Here is a 21,921-nt window from a genome sequence, read left to right on the forward strand (position 1 = left end):
TTGGCTGGCGTGTGAGGGGAGCATAGCTGGACTTTACCAGAAGTAGACGCTGTTTGGGGAACTCTCTGTGGCTCAAGAAATGATGCGTATTTTGTGGCATATCTGTGCTTCCGGAAGGACAGTTTTCTAGAAGTTCGTGTTCTTCCTCTGGGGCTTATTAATTTCTGTTAATATCCACAGGAATTTCACTGCTAATGATGTCGGCTTACTCTCTATTTATTCAGTCTCTCTTCGGCCGAGGGACTTCCAACTACTTTACGTTAATTTTGTCAGTAATTCTTATAACCTCCCTGTGTGGGAGCTGCTTGTAGATGAGGGATGTGAGAACTGGCTCCAGTTTACCTAGCAGGTCAGTCCCTGGGATGGAAAATTGGACCCAGGATTTGTGGTTCCAGGCTTAGCGTGTTTCCTCCGGGGGGAGGAAATAATACTGAGCAAACAGCAAGAGAATCTGGTTGTACGAGTTGAGAGATTTCTGCCTTTACGCACGGGGTTCCCAGTCCGTGGCTCGGGACGGAAGCAGGCAGCAGTCTGATGCCCGGTACATGAAATGTCCCAACTGTTTTTTTGACTGGTGCATACTTTTATTTTTGTTCTCTTTTTTCCCCCTCTCCTGGGAGGAGAGGCGGGTGTGAGAATTTTCTGTGTACCAACCTTAGGTGCGGGGGCAGTCTGGCTGTTTGAATGCTCAGCAGGAATTGCCATTTGCTTTTGGGTTGGGGGCCAGGAGGTCAAGCAGCCGCTTTAGGGTGGGGTTGAGAGGCGAGTGGACTGTAGGAAGAAGGACGTTTCTCTGTATTCTCTTAGTCATAGGACTCTGAATCCCAAGTAGCTAAATTTAGCTCAGGTTCCTGTTGAAAGCATCATTTTGGGGGGGGGGGCGGGCGGTGGGGGGAAAACGGAAAACCTTTTTGTGTATCCTGCTCCATGAAGCCAATAGGGAAGCAGGAGGAGGTGAGGTTGCCATGGAGATGGTAGCTGTGTGCAAGGGGAGAGCAGCAGGGTTTAGAATTCCAGGAAGGAAGAGAGAGTGATGTCATCAGATTCCATGGACCAGCCCAGGAACCCCTGTGAGGTTGGTGGGGAGTTGGGTGTGCGTGGGGGGTGGTGGAGTGGGAGTTTGTGCAGGGGAATTGTGGCTTCAGTAAGGTGTGGGGAGTCCAGTTCAAGCAGAGAGGTTGGTTGTGTGGAATTGTGCTGATCTGCATTAATGCCTGCTTTTTAAAAATCTGTAAAGCATTCTGAATTTGTAGAATATTTTCTTTGTTGAAAAAGGACGTATCCGTTTAAAGAAGGAGCTAATCTAGATGTAGAAATGGTATCTTTCTGTAGTTCTCTTCCCTGTAGTATTTGTGTGTGCCTTTATTCCTTGTATGTGAGGCTGTTTGTGCACACATTTTGGATATGTAGTTGCCTTTGTATGATGCCTTTTATGGGGCTGCATGCAGCTAAATGCTTCATTAATGCCTGATTATCGTATTTATTTTTCTGTGGCTGGGTGTGTATAAATAAAACGTTACTTCTTATGTAAAAAAAAAAAAAAAAATTGAAAGAGAATCCAAACAGTTGCTTTTGCAGCAGGAAGGAAAACTGCATGCTCCAAGACAGTCATTCTGAACATATGCTGCGCGTTCGCGTTGCTAGTGAAGGGCAAACGTGTTTCTTTTGGAATGACTGAGAGGCTCTTTTTTTTTTTTTTTTAAAAACAACTCTAACAGAATCTGTGCATCCAAACGAGTACTGCCCTTCAAAATAGTCGCTTTGGCTCTGGTGATACAGACATTGCGCAAAACATAAAGAACTCTCATTTGGAATCAGCTTCAGAGATGAGAGATAAGGAGAGCATTCTCAATACCTAACACCGAATTTTTTATTTAAAAAAATAACCTAGTTGCTCAGATGAGGTTTCTTCACAACTGGCTTTTCCCCATTTGGGGTTGTCAAAAAATCAAATCTGTGTGCAAATGACAAGCTTTTATCCCAGTTAAAGATATTTCAAGTCCTAGATGTAGGTTCTGAAGGTATTTTCGGTTGCAGATAAAGAGCTCTTAGATTGTTTAGTTTAGCAGGTGGCAACGTTTTGAATGACGGCAGCATCTGAGGAATGAGAGCAGAGCCTTCCTAGGGCGACATCTTCTGAGGTGACCCATTTGGATTTATTTGTTCAAGAGTGTGTTAAAATCCGTGACGTTACCATTGGGTAATGTGGGAAGCAGCATTATGTGGCGCGTGTGAGAGCACAGACTCTTTGGAATCAGATTGGCTCAAGCCTTGAACAAACCCTGTTCTGCTACTTCCCGACTGACCTTGGACAAATGACAAGTGACAGTCCCGTGGTGTGTTGGTTTCCTCATGTATAAATGGGAATAATAGTGCTAGAAGTACCCACCTGATAGTGTGGAGCTTAGGGGTAAGTAAGCTAATATTTAAAGCACTTAGACCTGTTGGCTGCGTTCTCAATCGATGCGTGCTCTAGTTATGGTCATTCGTAAGTATGCATTTCTTTGAACTACGGAGTGATGAGGTAGAAGGTCCCATACACCGCTGCATGTCGAGGAGTGGGGGGAGGGGCGGCAGCAATCTATAGTTTTTAAAGGATTCCCAGAGGATTCTGACGATCAGCCAGATTTGGGGACCGCTGTTTGGGTGTAATCTATTTTGAGTGTGGTCCAAACACCAGTAGCTTCATCATTTCCCCGGAGCTTGTTAGAAATGCAGACTTTCTGGCGCCACCCCAGCCCCACTGCATCAGAATCTGCATTTTTAACCAGATAATCCGACAGTGACCTGTATGCGCATTAAAATTTAAGAAACGCTACTTCTCCCAATGGGAGTAATTGGGCGATTACTGCATTTTAAAGGTGAATTCTCTCTCAGTTATTCCCATTGGTGGAAGAGAAGCAGTCTAGCCAGGCTGCTGTGTAGATGAGCGTGCACTTTACCTCCCCTACTGCTAGGCCTAGGGATGAATGCTTTCCTGGGCTGAGTCACCGCGTACCCTACAAGGGAAGAGCAGAGTTAGAACTGTGGCTCTGGCCCTACCATTTACTAGCTGTTTGGCCTTGGTCCAGTCATTTAACCTCTGTACGTCTCAGCCTCTTCACCCGGTAGTGGGATCATCCCTAGACCACGAAATACTGTGTAGAGAGTATCTAGCACATCACGGTGCCTGCGTGTGTTAGTGCCTTGCCCCCGCCCCCCCTCAACCTTCCAGTGACGATCCGTGTGGTAGTTCTGTCCCTCGGGAAGGGCCACCAGTGGTGACCTAATTCCGTCCTCTCCTGTCCTCCCAGCTATCTCAGGCATCGAGTTGTGTGACAGAAAACCGTACGGATAGTTTTCTTTCCTACTTTGTTCTACAAAATACGTTTTACTTAATGGAGACTGTTACCCAGGAGGGCCGGAAGAAGAGCTATAGGAGGTCCTCTGAGTAGTTGAGCTGGTGCAGGAATCAAGGTATGATGAGATCTGATAGAGGCAGCTCTTTGATGAATTCTTAATAGTTGACCATATGTTTAAAACAGTAACATTTGTGCTTTTAAAAAAAAAAAAAAATGCCCTGTAGGGCTGTCTGGGGGGGCTCAGTAGGTTAAACATCTGACTCTTGATTTTGGCTCAGGTCATGATCTTGCTGTCGTGAGAGCAAGCCCTGCGTTGGACTCTGTGCTGAGTGTGAAACCTGCTTGGGATTCTCTCTCTCTCTCTCTCTCTCTCTCTCTCTCTCTCTCTCTCTCCCCCTCTCTCCCTATCTCTCTGCCCCTTCCCTGCCCCTGCTCTCTCTCTTTCTTCCCTCTCTCACTACCCTCCCCCCCCCCAATAAATACATTAGTGAACATTAAAAAAAAACCCCAAAAATTGTATAGAAAAAAGTCCATAAATTCAGGTGGCTTCATTTGAGGTCCATTAGATCACTTCTAAGCAAGAATTAACATGGCGGTTATCAGAAGACCATTGAATTGAAAAGTAAGGAGAATCTTTTTTTTTTTTTTTTTTTCTAACTAGGGTATCAACACAGTAAGAGGAAGTTCAGGGACTTGCTCTGGGGATGCCAGAAATAGATGGCAGAGAGTTTAGGTCAGAGGATCGGCTGCTGTGGCCAATAAGGCATTGGAAGCAGGAGCAGGAGATAGGTCCATTTTCATTCATTCATGCAAGCATTAGGGGGACTGAGGGATACAGCAGAATTGTGAACTCAAAGCCTGTAATGAAAATTGTTGTAATAGCTTTCATCTGAAGGGTAGGTAGGTACACTCCTAGGTGCTTTGTATACATTGTGCTTAATCTTAGCATCTGGGCAATGTATAGGCATAATTACATATATTCTACAGATCAGAAAGGTTGAGTAACTCGCCCTTGGTTACCTGCTAATAAGCAACAGAGCTGCTTTGACATCGTGTTGGATAGCAATGTGAGGGATGAGACTGTTAGAAAAGGGAAGTTGAAATAGCCAGTAGACACCAGTTAAATAAAATTTATTTTGTCTATGTTGACCTTTTTGGTGAAAGTGTTAATTTAAATTAAGGGTATGATATTCAGCATGTTTGCTTATCTTAGAGGGATTTTTTTGAATGCTGCCGAATTATCCTTTTGGGGCAGATTTCCTTTATACTCGGAACTAATTAAGAGATCCCTTTTTTTAAATACCAAAGCTTGTGAAGTCTTCAGTTCATGGAAACACCAGTTTGAATTAAATACTGTAACACAGACTAATTTGTTGGTGGTTATCAATTGGCATATTTAGCCATAATAAGTATTTGCATAATCATGTCTATTATTTCATGCTGATCCAAATACAGATAATTATCAATGATTGCACAAAGTGAATTTCATGCTCCTAGATAGCTTTCTAAGTTTTAGTTGAAAGAACCCCAACCTTGCAATTGGAAGTCTTGGGTTGCATGCCCCTTTTTGTCGTTTATTGCCTTGGAGACCTTGTACGTGTCACTTCACCTTAGGAAGTCTAAACCTGAGTTTCCCTCATCAAACATTAATGTTCTCTGTTTAGCAGGACCGTTATGAATAAGAGGATGCGTTTGATACAAGTTCTGGTCCTCACTGACTATAACCATGAGAGAGTCGTTTAAAACCTTGCACTGCTTTGGTTTTCTTATCTGTAAGGTCTGCCTGTGTGTGTGAGTATAGGGTGAGGGGAGTAGAGTGCAGATAAAGGAGCTGGATTAGAATTAGATGGCCTACGTGGTCCCCTCGAGACCTGTGATCTTATAGTTGTCAGATCTGCCTATGGTTTGTAGGTGGTGAAGTGTTACAGATAAGGCTTTGTTTCTCGTTCTTGTAATTGTTCTTTAGCTGTGGTAGCCTATTAAGGAACAGGTACTGCCAGGTCACTTTGCATGTATTATCTCAGTTAACCTTTGTAACAACTCTAGGAGGTAGGTGGTGTTATTTAGAAGGGGCAGGAAGAATTTGAGGCTCCGAGATGATCAGGGAGCTAGTAAGTGCCAGGGACATAGGTCAGCGTGATACCAACAACTGTACTTTCCTTTCTGTACCTTACTGTGCATGGAATTATTTGTGACATGTTGACGCTAGGAAGTATTTGTGGGCTTATTATGTATGCCACAGACAAATTGCTTCTTAGGCCTATTTATACTAATGAGGAAATTCAATAAAATATTTTATTTTTGCAAACCTGTGACACATCTACTATCATTGGGAAGAATATATAAAGATGTATAAGATGTAGTTTGAGAGCTTATGATCTACTTGGAAAGAGAAGGCATAGGCATATACATAATACATTTAGAAATCAGTCTGTGGGAGAATAAAGTCAAATGTGCAGTAAATGCTGTAGTAGTTACAAGAAAGGAGTAGTTAGTATGGGCTAGAGGATTGTTTTGCAAGGTTTTTTTGACCATGACCTATGAAAAGGAGATCCATTTTATGTGGCAGCTTAGTGTATAAATACATGTATATATGTGACTAAAACAAGTTTCATGAAATAATCTTTACTCTTGCTAAATATGCTTGATTCTTTCTTGTTAAAAATTGTGTTGTAGTCTAGTATGATGATTCTTAAAATGTGGCCCATGGACCCCTCAAGGCACTTTTTAAAGAGGGTCTTAAAGGTCAGAACTATTTTTATGAGAGGATTAAGGTACTATTTGTGTTTTTCACTGTGTTGATATTTGCACTGATACTGCATAAGCAATGATGGGTAGGACTACTGATGCTCTGGCAAGAATCAAGGCAGTGTAACAAATTGTACGTGTAGTCATGAAATTCTTCACTGCTACACACTTGCAGTTAAAGATGGAAAAAAAAGCCAATTTCACTTAAGAATGTCCTTGATGAAGCAGGAAAAATTATTGCTCTTATTAAATATCCACCTTGATTATGTATCTTTTTAATATTCTGTGTGACAAAGTGGGTAATACATGTAAGGCACTTTTACAGACTGAGTAGGAAGGTTATCTCAAGGAAACACTTTTGTGATTGTTTGAGTTACTAGCTGAACTAGCCACTTTTTTCGTGGAATACCGTTTTTACTTAAAAATCAAAATGACTGGGGTGCCTGGGTGGTTCAGTCGGTTGAGCTTCTGACTGTGGCTCAGGTCATGATCTCACCGCTAGTGAATTCAAGCCCCGCGTCAGGCTCTGTGCTGACAGCTCCAGGCTGGAGCCTGTTTCCGATTCTGTGTCTCCCTCTCTATCTGCCCCTCCCCTGCTCATGCTCTCTGTCTCTCTCTCTCTCTGTCTCTCAAAGTAAATAAACATTAAAAAATAAAAATAAAAATGACTGAAGGGGCTCTTGGGTCAGTTAAGTGTCCAACTTCAGCTCAGGTCATGATCTCATGGTTCACAAGTTTAAGCCCCGCATTAGGCTCTGTGCTGACATCTCGGAGCCTGGAGCCTGCTTTGGATTTTGTGTCTCCCTCTCTCTATGCCCCTCTCCCCACTCATGCTTTCTCTCTCTCTCTCTCTCTCTCTCTCTCTCTCAAAAATAAATAAACATTAAAAAATACTTAAAAAAATGACTGGCTATTGTTATTTAGACTTGCACATTTGGCATAGATTTTATTAAAAATGAAGTAAAAAAAATAGAAATAAAAATGAAGTGACCCGATTTTCAAGGAAAACAATGACAGTATTTGTTATCAGTGATAACATTTGAGCTTTCAAGGAAAATTCTGGTTGAAATTAGAATTTCAAAAAACTTGTGTCCTGGACAGTGGGCTTGATAGCTCTAGTACTTAGACTTATTCTGATGATACTGATGGTGATATTAGTGAATGTCAATTTTTTTCGTGTTACATAATGGGATATGTCAACATATAGAAAATCTTAAAATTTAATGAATCAGCATTTTATAAATGAACCATGCATAACGCTAAATAATCACGATAGGTAGAAATTCATTCAAAATGCAAGACAGACCAATGGATTTTGATATAATAGAGAATGAAGAAGACTATTATAATACTCCTGCCTTTTCCAAATACATATCTATGGAAGGCCACATTTTCTTCTTATATTTCAACCAAAATAACCTATCATGACAGATTGAATGCAGAAGCAGATAGGAGATTCTAGCCATCTTCTGTTAAGTTGGATGTGAAAAGTAGTTGCAAAAATGTAAGACAGTGAAACTGTTCTTACTAAATTTTGTTTTTGTTTTATAAAATGTAGTTCATTTTCATAAAATATTTTCATGGTAACATAATGTTTATTATTGGTATTTTAAAATGGATTGACAAATTTCCTAAAAATTACTCAGTTTTAATTTTTAATAGGCAAATACCAATTTATAGCCCACATAAACAAAAGTTCTTTGGAAGCTTTCATAATTTTTTAAGAAAGTAAAGAGATCCTAAGACCAAAAAGTTTGAGAATTGCCAACCTACCTTTTTTTTTTTTCTTAATATATAATGGTTGAGATCTCTTAAATATGTCACGAATGGGTCTTGACCCAGAGCTTAAAAGCGTACTGAACTAGAGTTACAGGGATTGCCTTGTGAAGGGAGTTGGACTTTGCTAGATTTTACTTAGGTTGAATTGATGTGGGAGAACACCCTAAGGTGTGAAGTAAATTGAGTAAAGTTGATACCCGGAGATAGCTGTTTGCAGTAATTCTGTGTAAACCCCATTTACATCTTGCCTTCTGTGAGTTCCCCTTGTGATTTCTTCATGCCTTTCTCACTCCATTATCACACCAAGTACACTTGTTCCCTCTGGGCCTTAACATTTTATTGCATGATTCATGCCGTATTTATTTACATGCCTCTCTCTCTTACTGGACCAGGAGTTCCTTAAGAGAAGAATTAATTACCTATTTGTCTTTCTATTTCTACCATGGTACAAGACCCATGAAAATCCCTTAATAAATGTTTGTTGAAGAAATAAATAAATGGGGAGGAAAAAGGAATGACCAGGTAAGGCCAGATTTAGGGTGTTAGGAGCTTGAACATGGAAGCAGTGAAGGGCCATTAGCATGGGAGTGATATGGGCGATGTTTTATGAAATTAAACCTGGCCTTCCTTGGTAAGAAAATTGGGAAGATGTGGATGGCGGCTGCTGGATGAGCCAAAGAACTATTATTACGGTAACTTAGGCTTGACTCAGGTGATCCAGGCCTAGATTAGGTGAATGCTTTTGTCATAGATAATGAAAGACATGTATCCTGAGGAATATTTACAAAAACATAAACATAATCACACCCATGCTACCTAACATTTATTGCATACTTATAATATCCTGAATACTGTGTTAAGGACTCCGTATGTATTATGTCATTTAATTTCCACAGCATCCTTGAGAGGTACAGTTGTTTCCATTTTTTTGATGATTAAGTAAAAATAATACATGTTCATTGTTGAAAAATTAGAAAATGCAGATAGGCAAAAGAAAAATAGTGTGTATCGTTGTAAATCGAAACTCAACACTGAGAGTCATAATCACTGAATATTTTGGGATATATCCTTTTAGACTTAAGAGGAAAAAAGTGTGTGTGCTGATATATGACTGCATATAGGGAAACCCTGAATATCAGGCTTTATGCTGTTTCCCCATCGAAAGGATGGGCTAACCTAAATATATAAACTTTTAGGGATGTTGACGAGGCAAATGTCTTTAAGATGTTAATTTTATTCATGCATATCCAAAATAATATACAAAATTATATAAGTAGAAACATTTTATCTTTTGGGGTTTTTTGAAGAAGTTTAATACATACTCTACTATATCAGTATCTGTATCTTTGCTTAGAACCATTTGAAGTCTTCAGACAGCTTTCTAGGCTATATGGGGAGATACAGCACTCATATCTGTTATAAGTCGCAGATGATTTTATTTCAAGCTGTAAGTATCCATTCAGATGACACCAGGAAGGTTGGTTTTCTTTATTTGTGCTATGTTGTATACTGCATTGCTCAAAAAAAGCTTTTTTTCAATTAAAAAATTGAGTTGAGATTCACCTAAAATTCAACCTTTTCAAATGAAGAATTTGGTGGTATGTATTACGTTCACAGTGTTGTGCAGCAACCACTCCTATCCGTTTCCGAACATTTTCATCACCCCCAAAAGAACCCCACACCCACTCAGCAGTCACCCTCCATTTTCCCTTCTCTTCAGCCTCTGACCATCACCGGTCTGCTTTCTGCCTCTATGAATTTACTATTCTGCATATTTCATATAAATGGAATCATACAATATGTGACTTTTTGTATCTGGCTTCTCTCATTTAGCATAATGTTTTCAAGGTTCATCCATATTGTTGCATGTATCAGTACTCTGTTTTTCTTTATAGCTGAATATTCCTTTGTATACATATTGCCACAATTTGCTTATCTGCTCTTTAGTTGATGCACATTTGTGTTGTTCCTGCCTTTTAGCTGTTGTGCATAGCACTTTGATGAACGTGTGTATAAGCATTTGTTTATCTGTTTTTGGTTCTTTGGGGAATATACCTAGGAGTGGAATTGCTGGGCCATATGGTAATTCTATATTTAACTTTTTGAGGAACCACCGAACTGTTTTCTGTAGCAGCTGAACCATTTTATATTCCCACCAGCAGTGTACAAGGGTTGGTTTGTCAATTTATTTTTAATGAGGAACACAATAAGATGGGGGAAAGTAAAGAGAAAATATGTGTGGCCTTTGAGTTTATTAGAGCTTTGTATCTCAGATTTTGCCTGACGGACTTATTAAATATTTAACATCACTTCAGCACTGAGAATGAAATTTAGCGTAGGGAAATGTATCTAATCTATTTTAAGTGGTAGCAGACTAAGAAGTGAAGATTGGAGAAGTGAAAGAAGGGAAATTTAAATAGACTTGAAATTCCTTGAAGGCAAAGGACCTATTCAACTCTGCGTCCTCTGTATTTGGTAAAATGCTTGGCGGGTCATAGGTTGTGCTGGATTTCCCCAAGACTATCCTAGGTCCAGCGATTCACTGGGATGTACAGAACTCAACATGTAGTTCATATACATGGCTCATGTTCATTGTCATGGCTGTGAATTATAACATTGAAAGTGTAAAGCAGAATCAGCAGTGGGAAAGAGCGCATGGGGGTGAAGTCCAGAAGAAATCAGCCTCAAGCTTCCAAGAGTTCTCTCCCAGGGGAGTCACACAGGATGCGCTTTGCTTCCCTCAGCAGCAAGTTGTGACAGTGTTGTCTCTCAGGGAAGCTTATTGGAGACATAGTGCTGAGATTTTTCTTCTTTGAGGGCAAGTGGGAAGGGTTGTTCACAGAGGACCTGTACCTACTGCATACCACAAATCCAGACTTTTCCGAAGGAAATGTTCAGCATAAACCGTATTGTTTGCAGAATTCAGGCACGGTGGGCCGCTCTTAGCAGTTCTGGGGACAGAACCCTCCCAGAACGAAATCTCAGTTCTCAGACACCGACCAAGACCAACCTCGCAAGCTGCCCTTTCTAAGGATGGCAGTCAAGCCTGCTATGTTCATTCTTTTCCTATGCTTAGGTGTTTTAGTTCCTTAAAAAGTGTTGCTAGGTTCTGTGAAAAAAAACTAAATACCATGGTAGAGAACCAGCAGGGACTTTAGTGTTAGACAGACCTGGATTTGTATTACTATAGGCAAATTGCATAGTTTTCTGAGCTTCAGTTTTCTTACTATAGAGAGAGACATTATGGAGTTTAATGAGAATACCAAGTGGTAACGTAAAGAACACTGATGACGTAAAGACGCTACGCATAGTGTCTGCCCTGTGTGTAGTAAGTAGCTGTCAACATTTTGTTTCAGCTCACCTGTATCAGGAAATAAAGAGAACTCGAAAGAGTGGCAGATGTACTCTAACAGCAAGTATAACATAATGTAATAATCATATATATATATCATGTATATATTACGTATATATGATTATTACATTATATTATACCTGCTATTATATTACATCTGCTACTGGAGTTTTCTTTACTTCCTGATACAATATTGATATAATTAATATCTAATAGCAATACCCCTGGGGCTGAGATAAGGCACCGAAGGAAGAGCCTACCTCCTCTACCCCAGCGGCTGAGATCTAGACTTGGTTGGAGAGGGCATGGCTGTGGCTTTCTGAGTGGCAGAGAAGTAATTCCCTGTGATGCCAGACCTGCAGAACTTGGAACTCTGCCTTTTTAAAAGTTGCCAAAAATCTATCTTCTAGGGTACAGGTTTTCTCTGCTGTCTGAAAGTAAAGTGTTCCTGTGAAACCTTTTGTAATCCAAAATGGAGTAAAGTGAAGAAATGATTACTATTAATATATATGGAGAAATTTTTGAACATTTCTAGCCTCCCAAAACAACTTCTCTTAAGTGTTTTTGGTACCTTTGGACACGCGTTGCTAACGGATGCACAAAACAAAGATAAAGCACAGACGCTCACAAACCAGATACTAATGTAGCTTTTTCTTTCAAGTGAAGTGGTGTAAGGTAAATGTTCAGGAAGAGGGGGATGCGGGTGTTGAGGAAAGCTGTTGACAGGGAGTTGTCCTACCAGAGGTCCTGTGCCATATACCAGCCCAAGGGGAGTTCCTAGGGGAAGCTGCTGATGGCGGGGTGCTGCTGCCTGCTATTTTGCACTGCAGGAGCTGGAAGGGAGGAAGAGTCCTTGTCTTGTGGGAAACTGCTGAGAAAGCACCTTGGGACCTGGAAGCAAAACCCTTTCCGCTAAGATGCATTTCCTGTGCTCTCTACTGACACAGCTTGGCACCGTGCATGCTGTCGAAGGGAACCTGCCTAAAAGGCCCAGATCCATTTTCAGAGAGCAGGCAAAAAGGATGTATTTGGAGCTGGGAGTCAACTAATTGATAAGCAGCATATGGGTAGAACGCATATTTAATTCCAGATGCTCAGAAGCCAGGAAGAAGATGGCAAATAGAGATCTAAGGTACCCAAATGTCAGTAAGCCACATGCAAAAACCAAACAAACAAACAAAAAAAACCCCCAAAACAAACAAACAAACAAACAAACAAAACCAATTTGGACACTTATAGCATACACAAAAATTAACTCAGAATGGATCTAAGACCTAAACACAAGAGCTGAAACTGTAAAACTCTTAGAAAAAAACACAGGGGTAAATCTTTCTGACCTTGGATTTGGCATCTTGGATATGACACTGAAAGTACAGATAAAAACAACAACAACAGGTAAATTGAACTTCAGGAAAATGAAAAACTTCTGTGGATCAAAGGATATATACCATCAACAGAATGGAAAGTAGCCCCAAATGGGAGAAAATATTTACAAATCATTTATCTAGTAAGGGATTACTATCCAAAATATTTAAAGAACTCCTTCCTACAACACGATAATAACAAAACAGGTCTAGGTGGTTTCACGGTGGGTGTCTTGGCCACAAGCAGTTTTGCTCCATAACAAAATGGTTGTAAGGCAATTTTGTACTAAAGGGGAAAAAATAACTGGTTGACAGTTTGGTTTGACAGTTGCTGGTTTCATTGAGTGGTGACAGTTTGGTTTCATTTCTCTATCGACATAGTACTCCTGTCTTTATGTTGTTATATAAGTCTTAGGCCTCCTTGTCAAGGTCCATATGGTGGCGTAGTTTTGAACCCTTATCTCCCAAAGAACTTTGTAATGTCTGTTGGCAAACGTGACAGGATGCCAAGAACAACAGTGTAGAAGGCTTTCGCGATGCAGTACAGAGTCTAGTTATAAATAGACACCCTAGTATTTGGAAGCGGATACCTCTTCTAATGAAGTAAGAAGTTCTAGTGAAAGAAAAAGTGAGATGCCAAACAAGGAGACCAATCAGGAAGCAAAAAAAAAAAAAAAAAAAAGTGAAGTACTAAGCATAATACGATGAATGACAGACTTGGAAGACAAGTGCTAGGTATAATTTAAATATTAAACATAGAATTGCCAATAACCCAGCCATTCTGCTTCTGGATGTATACCCACAGAAGTGAAAGCAGGGACTCCATACTTGCACACCCACGTTCATAGTAGCCTTATTCACTATAGCCAAAAGGTGGAAGCCACCCAGTGTACATGAAGAGATGAATAGTTAAACAGAAGGGGTCTGTCTATACAATGCAATATTAGCCTTAAAAAGAAGGAAGTTCTGACTTAAGCTACAGTGTGGATGAACCTTGAATACATTATTGTTAAGTCAGAACTTCCTGAACACTGGTTTTTTGAACACTGGTTACAAAAGGTTATGGTTCCACTTACATGAGGGTCCTGGAGTCGTCGAATTTACAGAGACAAAGTAGAATGGGGGTTGCCAGGGACGGGGGAAGGGGAGAATGGGGAATCGAAGGAGTAGTGAGTTTCACTTGGCGACAGTTCTGGAGACAGTGGTGGAGGTTCTACAACAGTGCGTGTACTTAATGCCACAGAACTGTACACTTAAAAATGGTGGAAGTGGCAAATTTTATATTATTTATATGTAACAACGATTTTTTAGAAAAGGCAAAAATAGAAACTGCTGAAGAATATTTATAGTCTGATGTCAGACCCTGGTACCGGAAGGAGTAGATGGAAGGGGAATTTTATTTATTATGTATGTACTTGGAAATACAGTTTGGTTATCATGATTGAATTTTAATTAAAAAAATAAGTTAGAACTGAATGGGTTTGTAAGGAAATTGAAGAACTGGGAGTGTTAGCCAGTCAGGAATTGATCCCAGCAGGGTGGATTGCTAGATTGTGTGGAGCATCCATACATATGTCACAAGAGGCCGAGTTGCTTTGGTCACCTTAGAGCTAATCGCATTGATTTTTCTCTCGTTGAATGCTGGAATGGATTCATAACGTTACTAATTGTTACCTAGTGTTTGAACACCTTCAGGTGATGCGGGATGGCCATTCGGCACGTATTTTTAAAGAACTGGCTTTAACATAAGCTAAGAAAAATCGATGGTTGTTTATTTGGAACTTTGTTACTTTGTAGGAGTGAGTCCCCTAGACTGATTGAATTTCTGGAGTCATTTGCGACTGATAGACAGGGGGGCGGGAGGGAATTCTAGTGGAACTTCCTCACAGTGTGTTACATCCGAGAGATTAAGGAATTTGGCCAGAGTCACACAGTTAGATGGTGGCACAGCCGGCTGTCTCACTCCCAGAGTCCATGCTTTCTCTATTGCTCATGAGTGGAGCTCCTTACAGCGGCAGTGAGCAGGGTCTGAGGCATCAACAGCTTCCATGATTTGAGAGTCCAGGGTTCTAGGCTGTAGGTTCTCTTTTCTGGCTGATTTGTTGAATGACTGTGGGCAGAGTACTTCTCTTTCAGTGTCCGTTTCCTCAGCTGTAAGAAGAGGGTTTTGATTGGTTATCTCTTTGAACTCTGTGGTTGTTCTTGAAAAGAGGACGTTTTAGTGTGTTCCAAAGGTGGGCTGCCAGGACCCAGTAAGTCCCCGTGTCAGCTTTTAGCATGAACGTATTACTTACACTGGGGCATTTTTATTTTAACTTAGAAAAGAAAAAAAGAAGACGGTGTTTGGGGTGGGAGGTGGTGAGTATAACAAAGTACTATCATCAGTTGTCTTGACTGGGATGTAGAATAAATTATGTCTTATTTTACTGGATCATGAAAGCTTGGTTTACCAGTTACCAGTTGCATTTATGTTGGGACCGTGTTGTTAGATACCGCCAGATTCATATCCCTTCTAAGTCTTCATCTTATCTCTGGGTACCTTGAATCCTATATGGCTTGGAAGCAGAATGATGCCCTGTGATTGCTTAGCAATCTATCTTCCTGAGCCGAAGATTCTTGTTGCTGGGATTGGTTTTTGCATGCCATAACATACGGAATTTAGGTACATCTTCAGTTCCTGTGGTCTCCCCTCCCATGTCCATACTTGGAAAACAAGTTACTTTGGTTGCAAAACAAGGTAGTGAAATATCTTAGGAAACTCGACTCGCTTCTTTTTCCAGCCAGTATGGTTTAAATCAATCTTCCTTCCATTGTTAAATGTGCATAGGGTAATGTGAGGTTCATTTTCAGCCACAAATAAGTCTGTGAAAAATCTGGACTTGTTAGCATTGCCCAGGTTTTGTTTGTAGAGGACAGCTTTGTTTCTTTCCTTTGCTTCTTTTTACTTTTCCTCTCCCCAGATTGCCTGGTGGCAGGAATTTACTTTGTTCCATTCTCAGTGTTTTTCTTCCTCTTTCATTTGGTGAAATGGGTTTGATTTTGTTAGACACGAAAGACAACCAGGTGCGTTTTGATTTTTTTTTTTTTTTTTTTAATAATTGCTTGATGTAACTTCATTGTGCATTTCCGGTTTTCTACACCCTGCCTCTAGACAGTCCTCATCAGTGATAGAAACCAATGAGAAACACCCTTGTAATAAATCTCTGGATGTTGAACACACAGTCTTTTAAGTAGGTGAAACCAGGGAAGTTTGGCAGAGGGTGTCCTTCATAGGCTCCTGTTAATATTTCATGGATCATTCCATTGCTTAGAGGTTATGGCTAAAGTATTCTATCACTACTATGTTTCTGTATGAATGTAGGGATTTTTTTGATCTTCAGTGTTGTTAATTTCTCCTAACACTTCTTTTTTAACTGTATTTTAAAAATGCTTAAGGAAGGGCACCTGGGTGGCTCAGTTGGTTGAGTGTCCGACTCTTGGTTTCTGCTCAGGTCATGAACCCATGGTTGTGGATCAAGCCCCGTGTTGGGTTCCACGCTGAGTGTGGAGTCTGCTTGGGATTCTCTCTCTCTCCTCTGACTCTCTTCCCTGTGCTCTCTTCTGTTTCTGAAAAATAAAAGTAAATGCTTAAGGAAACAGTACCTTTTGCTTTTCAAAAAAGAAAAAAGCAGATATGGTGTCTTTCAGAAAAAAGAAATGTGTGTTTGTTTTTTTTTAATTTTTTTTTTTTTTAAGTTTATTTTTGAGACAGAGACAGAGTGTGAATGGGGAGGGGCAGAGAGAGAGGGAGACACAGAATTGGAAGCAGACTGCAGGCTCTGAGCTGTCAGCACAGAGCCTGATGCGGGGCTCGAACTCATGGACCGTGAGATCATGACCTGAGCCGAAGTCGGAAGCTCAACCGACTGAGTCACCCAGGCGCCTCTGAAATACCGTGTCTTTTAAGCATGCATCAGTCAGTCACGGTGCTGAGGTGTGGTCCTCCAGTGACCCCCCCCCCCCCCCCCCGATTCCCACACACACTGTTCTAGAAGATCTTCTGGAGGCCTGACGTTTGTTGTTGGTTATGGGATCAGTCACATTCTCTTGTAATTATTATGAGTTTGAGCTCCTCAAGGCAAGGATACCAACGCTGTGCTTGTCATAAGGCGATTGTTCAATCACTCATACTGAATAAAGGAAGGATTCTTTGGCTTAAGTGGATTTTTCAAACATAGGTGCATGTGGGAGCTCTAAGCCACCTGTGAAAGAATACAAAAGTCAGGTGCTGTTTTTCTTCTCTCGGTGTCCACTCTACACGCATGATCCACTGCAGTTCTCTATTTGACCATTACTTAAGGAGCCTTCTGTTACAGGCCTGCTAACCAGAAGCTTCTAAACGGGTTTACTTGCTGACCTCTAGTCACTAAGGATTCTTGTGGTTTGTATTTTATTTCTTATACCTTCTTCTTATTTTTGAGCAGCCTCTGTGTCTACGCAGAGTCCGTTTTGAACTCTTCCGGTCTTGCTCGGCCAGAACGTTTGCTTATGTAGGCCCACGCATAGCTGCTGAAGCCTGTTCTCTTGGAGTTTAACACGTCCGATTTCTAGCCTGTCCGTTCCATTAGCCAGCCTTGTAATTCCATGTCTACTTTAAGTATCAGTTATTATTTTCACACTGATTAAGAACTCAGATCTGCACATCTTGGACCGTCAACATTGTCCCAGGGCCAGAGGAGTGTTCTTTACTGTGGTCACGAGGCAGCAGAGGTACTGGGTACAGAGTTAAGGCCTAAGTGTGAAGGCGCCTCAGCCACTGTCATTAGCTATTTGGCCTCAAGCAAATCACTTAATCTTTCTGAGATTCAGTTTTGTTATCTGTAAAATGAGGGTTATAAAAACCTATTTTCTGCATCATGAGGACTAAATAAGATTATATGAAGGTGTTTTTGGAAGTTATAAAGCACTACGGAACACTGGCAATGGTGACTTTTTTTAGTTCTTTATAATGTTCCAAGCAATGTGTGGATTTTACATTTCGTCAAATTGAAACAATTCAGATAAAGCATGCCCTTTCAGCCTTCCACAGATCATACTCTTCTCCCTAGAGGTAACCCCTGTGCATTTATTTACTTTCTAGTATGCATGTAGAAATACCTCTTAAAATGTTTTTTTTTTTTTAATATTTATTTTTGAGAGAGAGAGAGAGAAAGAGACAAAGTGTGAGAGGGGCAGGGAAAGAGAGAGAGGGAGACACAGAATCTGAGCTGTCAGCACAGAGCCCGACGCGGGGCCCAAACCCACAAACCATGAGATCATGACCTGAGCCGAAGTCGGATGCTTAACCAACTGAGCCACTCAGGCACTCCTGTAGAAATACCTCTTTAAAAAAACAGCACGCTATTCTGCTGTCATTTAGTATGACTTGAGATAGTTCATAGAGGTTTTATCTTTTTAAAAGCTTGCACAGGGGTGTCGAAATAATAGAATAGCATTGTTTCTCATTATTAACGGAGACTGAGGTTCTTTCCAGTTTTTCACTGTTAGAAACAGCACCGCGTTGAAAGTCTTTGCACACGATTCTTTGAGCACGTGTGCAAGTGCTTATCTAGAGTGGCTGCACAGGTCAGAGATGTGAAATTACAAGAAGGTATGTGCATTTAGCATTTTAATGATTATTGTCAAATTGCTTTCCAAAGCAGTGGTCTCAATATACTTCTGTTCTTACTATTAGATGTGAAGGTGCCTATTTACTCTTCTTCTTCCTAACTCGTGATGTTTTCATTTTCATTTTTGTCAGTCTCAGGAGTGAAAAATTATACCTCAAATCCAAAAGAACGTTCATAGACAGCATGGTTTGTGAGTGTAAACCGAAAGCATAACTGGAAACAATTTAAGAATCTATTAATAGGAAAATAAGGCTGGTCAATAAATTGTGGCATAGTCGTAAATAAGATAGGATACCAAACAGTCCCCGTTAGTGAAATACGGTAACTGTTCATAAGGGGAGTTGAATCTCATGGTTTCGAGCAAAAAAAGGAAATTGCTGAAGAATGCGTACAATAAGATCCATTTTTATAAATTAAACAATATGCAAAGTTAATGCATTTTGGAGGGACAGATTTGTACATGATAAAGTTAAAAAGGTGAGCGAGCCTTTGTCATTAAGTATAGGCCACTTTCGGAGAGACGGAGTTTCTGAGAGCTGGTGAGTTCCAAGGAGCCTTATCTGAGAGATGGGGGAGAGAGAAGAGCTTGACCTTGCTGAGAGGCCAGCGAAGGAGTGAATCCATTTTCTCTGACCTATATCTGTGCAACGTATTATATTTGTCTTTGCCGTTAAAGTTTCTTTTCTTTTTTTTTTTGTTACTTATTTTGAGAGAGCTAGAGAGAGAGAGAGAGTGCGTGCGCGCAGGGGAGGGACAGGGACAGGGAGAGGGAGAGAAAGAATCCCAAGCAGGCTTGGCAGCCTGGAGTCCACCATGGGGCTTGACCAGAGATCCAGACCTGAGCTGAAATCAGGAGTCTGATGCTCAGCCAACTAAGCCACCCAGGCGCCGTTTTGCTGTTAAAGTTTCTGACAATACTGGCTTCTAGGAATGTGACTTTTTTCCTTATAAAAAGTTCTCTGCATTGCTGAACTCAAGAATAGAGTTTATATGTGGGGTATTCTCTGGGAGTGATGAGTGTTAATTTTGCTTATTGGTGTTTTCCATTATTATCATTTTTTTTTTTTTTTTTTTTTTTTTTTTAGTTTACTCATTTATTTTGAGGGAGAGAGGGGGCAACATGAGCAGGGGAGTGGCAGAGAGAGAGGGAGAGAGAATCCCAAGCAGGCTCCTTGCTGTCAGCACATGGAACGAGGCATGAAGCTCAATCCCACATTGACATTGTTACCTGAGCTGAAATCTAGAGTCAGTGCCTGAGCTACCCAGGCACCCTTCCATTGCTTTCTTAAATGTTGTGGAGTGGTTATTACAAAAGAGAAGTTGATGAAATGGAAATAGCAGGGGCTTTGGAATCCAGCAGACCTGGGTTGATAGTTTTTTCCCAGTTGGTACCTATGCTTTATTATCTCCTTCTCTTTGTTGTTTTCTCTTCCTCTTCCCTTCCATCCTGAAACTATACCTGGATTTCATGTTCAATATCTAGCAGTTATCATCACCTTTATCATCATCATTGTTAAAATTTATAGGGAATGATGTAGAGTTAAATTATAGAATCTAGAACAGATAAGGCACTTGTAGATTTCAGAAGAGCCCTGTTCTTTTTGTCACAGTCTAAGCTGTATGTCTCCCCTGTAAAAATTAGTGTGAAAGTAGCTAGATTGCCTGTTATTACTATTATTAAATAACAGGTTGATTGACATAGAACTCACAGACCATGGGGCTCCTGGGTGGCTCAGTTGGTTGAAGGTCCAACTCCTGATTTTGGGTCAGGTCATGATCCCAGGATGCTGGGATTGAGCCCTGCATTGGGTTCTATGCTGAGTGTGGAGTCTGCTTAAGATTTCATTCATTCATTCTCTTTCTCTCTCTACCCCTCCCCCCACCACCCACCTGACCCCTTCCCCACTCTCACACTCTCTAAAATTAAAAAAAAAAAGGGGGCACCTGGGTGGCTCAGTCAGTTAAGTGTCCGACTTTGGCTCAGGTCATGATGTCACAGTTCGTGAGTTCGAGCCCCATGTCAGGCTCAGAGCCTGGAGCCTGCTTCAGATTCTTTGTCTCCCTCTCTCTCTGCCCCTAACCCACTTGCACTGTTACTCTCTCTCTCTCAAAAAATAAATACACGCTAAAAAAAATATAAAAAAGAATTTGCAGACCATAAATCTCACCCTTTTAAATTGATTTTAGTAGTTTTTAGTGTTGTGGCAGTTTTTAGTGTAATCATCAAGTTGTGCGTCTGTCATCACTAATTCAAGAACATTGTCACTACCATAGACAAACCTAGTACCTGTTACTACTCATTCCCCATTCTGCCCTTTTATCCCCTAGAGCTGCTAATCTCTTTTCTTTATGGATTTGTCCATGCTGGATATTTCATGTAAATGGAGTCATACAATTTGCTGCCTTTGTCTGTTTTTTTCCCCCACTTAGCATGGTGTTTTCAAGATTACCTGTTTGTCTCAGCACTTCATTCCTTTGTATTGCCCAGTAACATTGTTATGAATGTATCATACTTTACTTATGCATTCAGCAACTGGTGAACATTTGGATTGTTTTGACTTTTTGGCGATTATGGAATAAAGCTGCTTCGTACGTTTCTGAACAAGGTTTTATGTGGATATGTGTTTTCAGTTTTCTTTCTTACACCAAGTGGAATCGCCGGATCATATGGTGACTCTGTTTTAACATTTGGAGGAACTGCGGGCCTGTTTCCAAAGTGCCCATACATACCATTTTACCATCCTGCCAGCAGTGTATGAGATTCCAGTTTCTCCACATCCTCACTAAAGTTTATCTTGTTCCCGTAACGGGTGTGAAGTATTTTCTCATTACGGTTTTGATTTGTATTTCACTAATGACTAAAGATACTGAGCATCTTTTCATGTACCTACTGGCCATTTGTATATCTTTGGAGAACTTCCTATGGAAATCCTCCGTTTTATTTTTATAGCTTTTTTTTTTTTTAATGTTTATTTTTGAGAGAGACAGAGAGAGAGAGAGAGAGAGAGACAGAGCGTGAACAGGGGAGGAGCAGAGAGAAAGGGAGACACAGAATCCGAGCTGTCAGCACAGAGCCTGATGCGGGGCTCGAACTCATGAACCGTGAGATCAGGACCTGAGCCAAAGTTGGACGCTGAACCGACTGAGCCACCCAGGCGCCCCGTTCTTTCCCCATTTTAAAGTTTGGGTTGTCTTTTTAAGAGTTCTGTATGTATTCTGAATACAGGCCTCTTATCAGACGTATGACTTGCCGTATTTTCTCCCATTCTGTGAGTTGTCTTTTCATTTACTTGGTGGAGTCCCCCCTCACTTTATTGAAGTATAGTTGACCCATAACCACGTATAAGTTGAAGGTGTACAAGGTTTTGATTTGGTACATTTATATATTGGGAAGTGACTGCCAGCACAGTGTTAGCTAACACCAGCCTCATGTCACAGAATTGCCATTTATTTTTTATGGTGAGAACATTTAAGATCTGTTTTCTTAGGAGCTTTTTAAAATTTATTTATTTATTTATTTAAAAAAATTTTTTTTTTTTAATGTTTATTTATTTTTTTGGGACAGAGAGAGACAGAGCATGAACGGGGGAGGGGCAGAGAGAGAGGGAGACACAGAATCAGAAACAGGCTCCAGGCTCTGAACCATCAGCCCAGAGCCTGACGCGGGGCTCGAACTCACGGACCGCGAG

The 21,921-nt window shown here is 40.7% G+C and overlaps 1 protein-coding gene across 18 annotated transcripts in view; it reads left to right on the forward strand.

The window, feature by feature from the left end:
* RBFOX2 (RNA binding fox-1 homolog 2) overlaps positions 1 to 21,921 on the forward strand; it is a 288,313-nt gene that overhangs the window by 66,558 nt on the left and 199,834 nt on the right. Inside the window, exon 1 of one of the 18 annotated variants that reach the window (XM_040490945.1) lies at positions 1,012 to 1,075. The exons of the other annotated variants lie outside the window; for them this stretch is intronic. Within the exon in view, the coding sequence (XP_040346879.1) occupies positions 1,034 to 1,075 (42 nt within the window). The 5' untranslated portion in view covers positions 1,012 to 1,033. Of the gene's footprint in view, positions 1 to 1,011; positions 1,076 to 21,921 lie in introns of those variants that run through there. 18 annotated transcript variants of the gene reach the window in all.

The sequence above is a fragment of the Herpailurus yagouaroundi genome, unplaced genomic scaffold (genome assembly GCF_014898765.1).
Source record: "Herpailurus yagouaroundi ecotype Mexico unplaced genomic scaffold, PumYag 182, whole genome shotgun sequence".
Taxonomy (NCBI): Eukaryota; Metazoa; Chordata; class Mammalia; order Carnivora; family Felidae; genus Herpailurus; species Herpailurus yagouaroundi.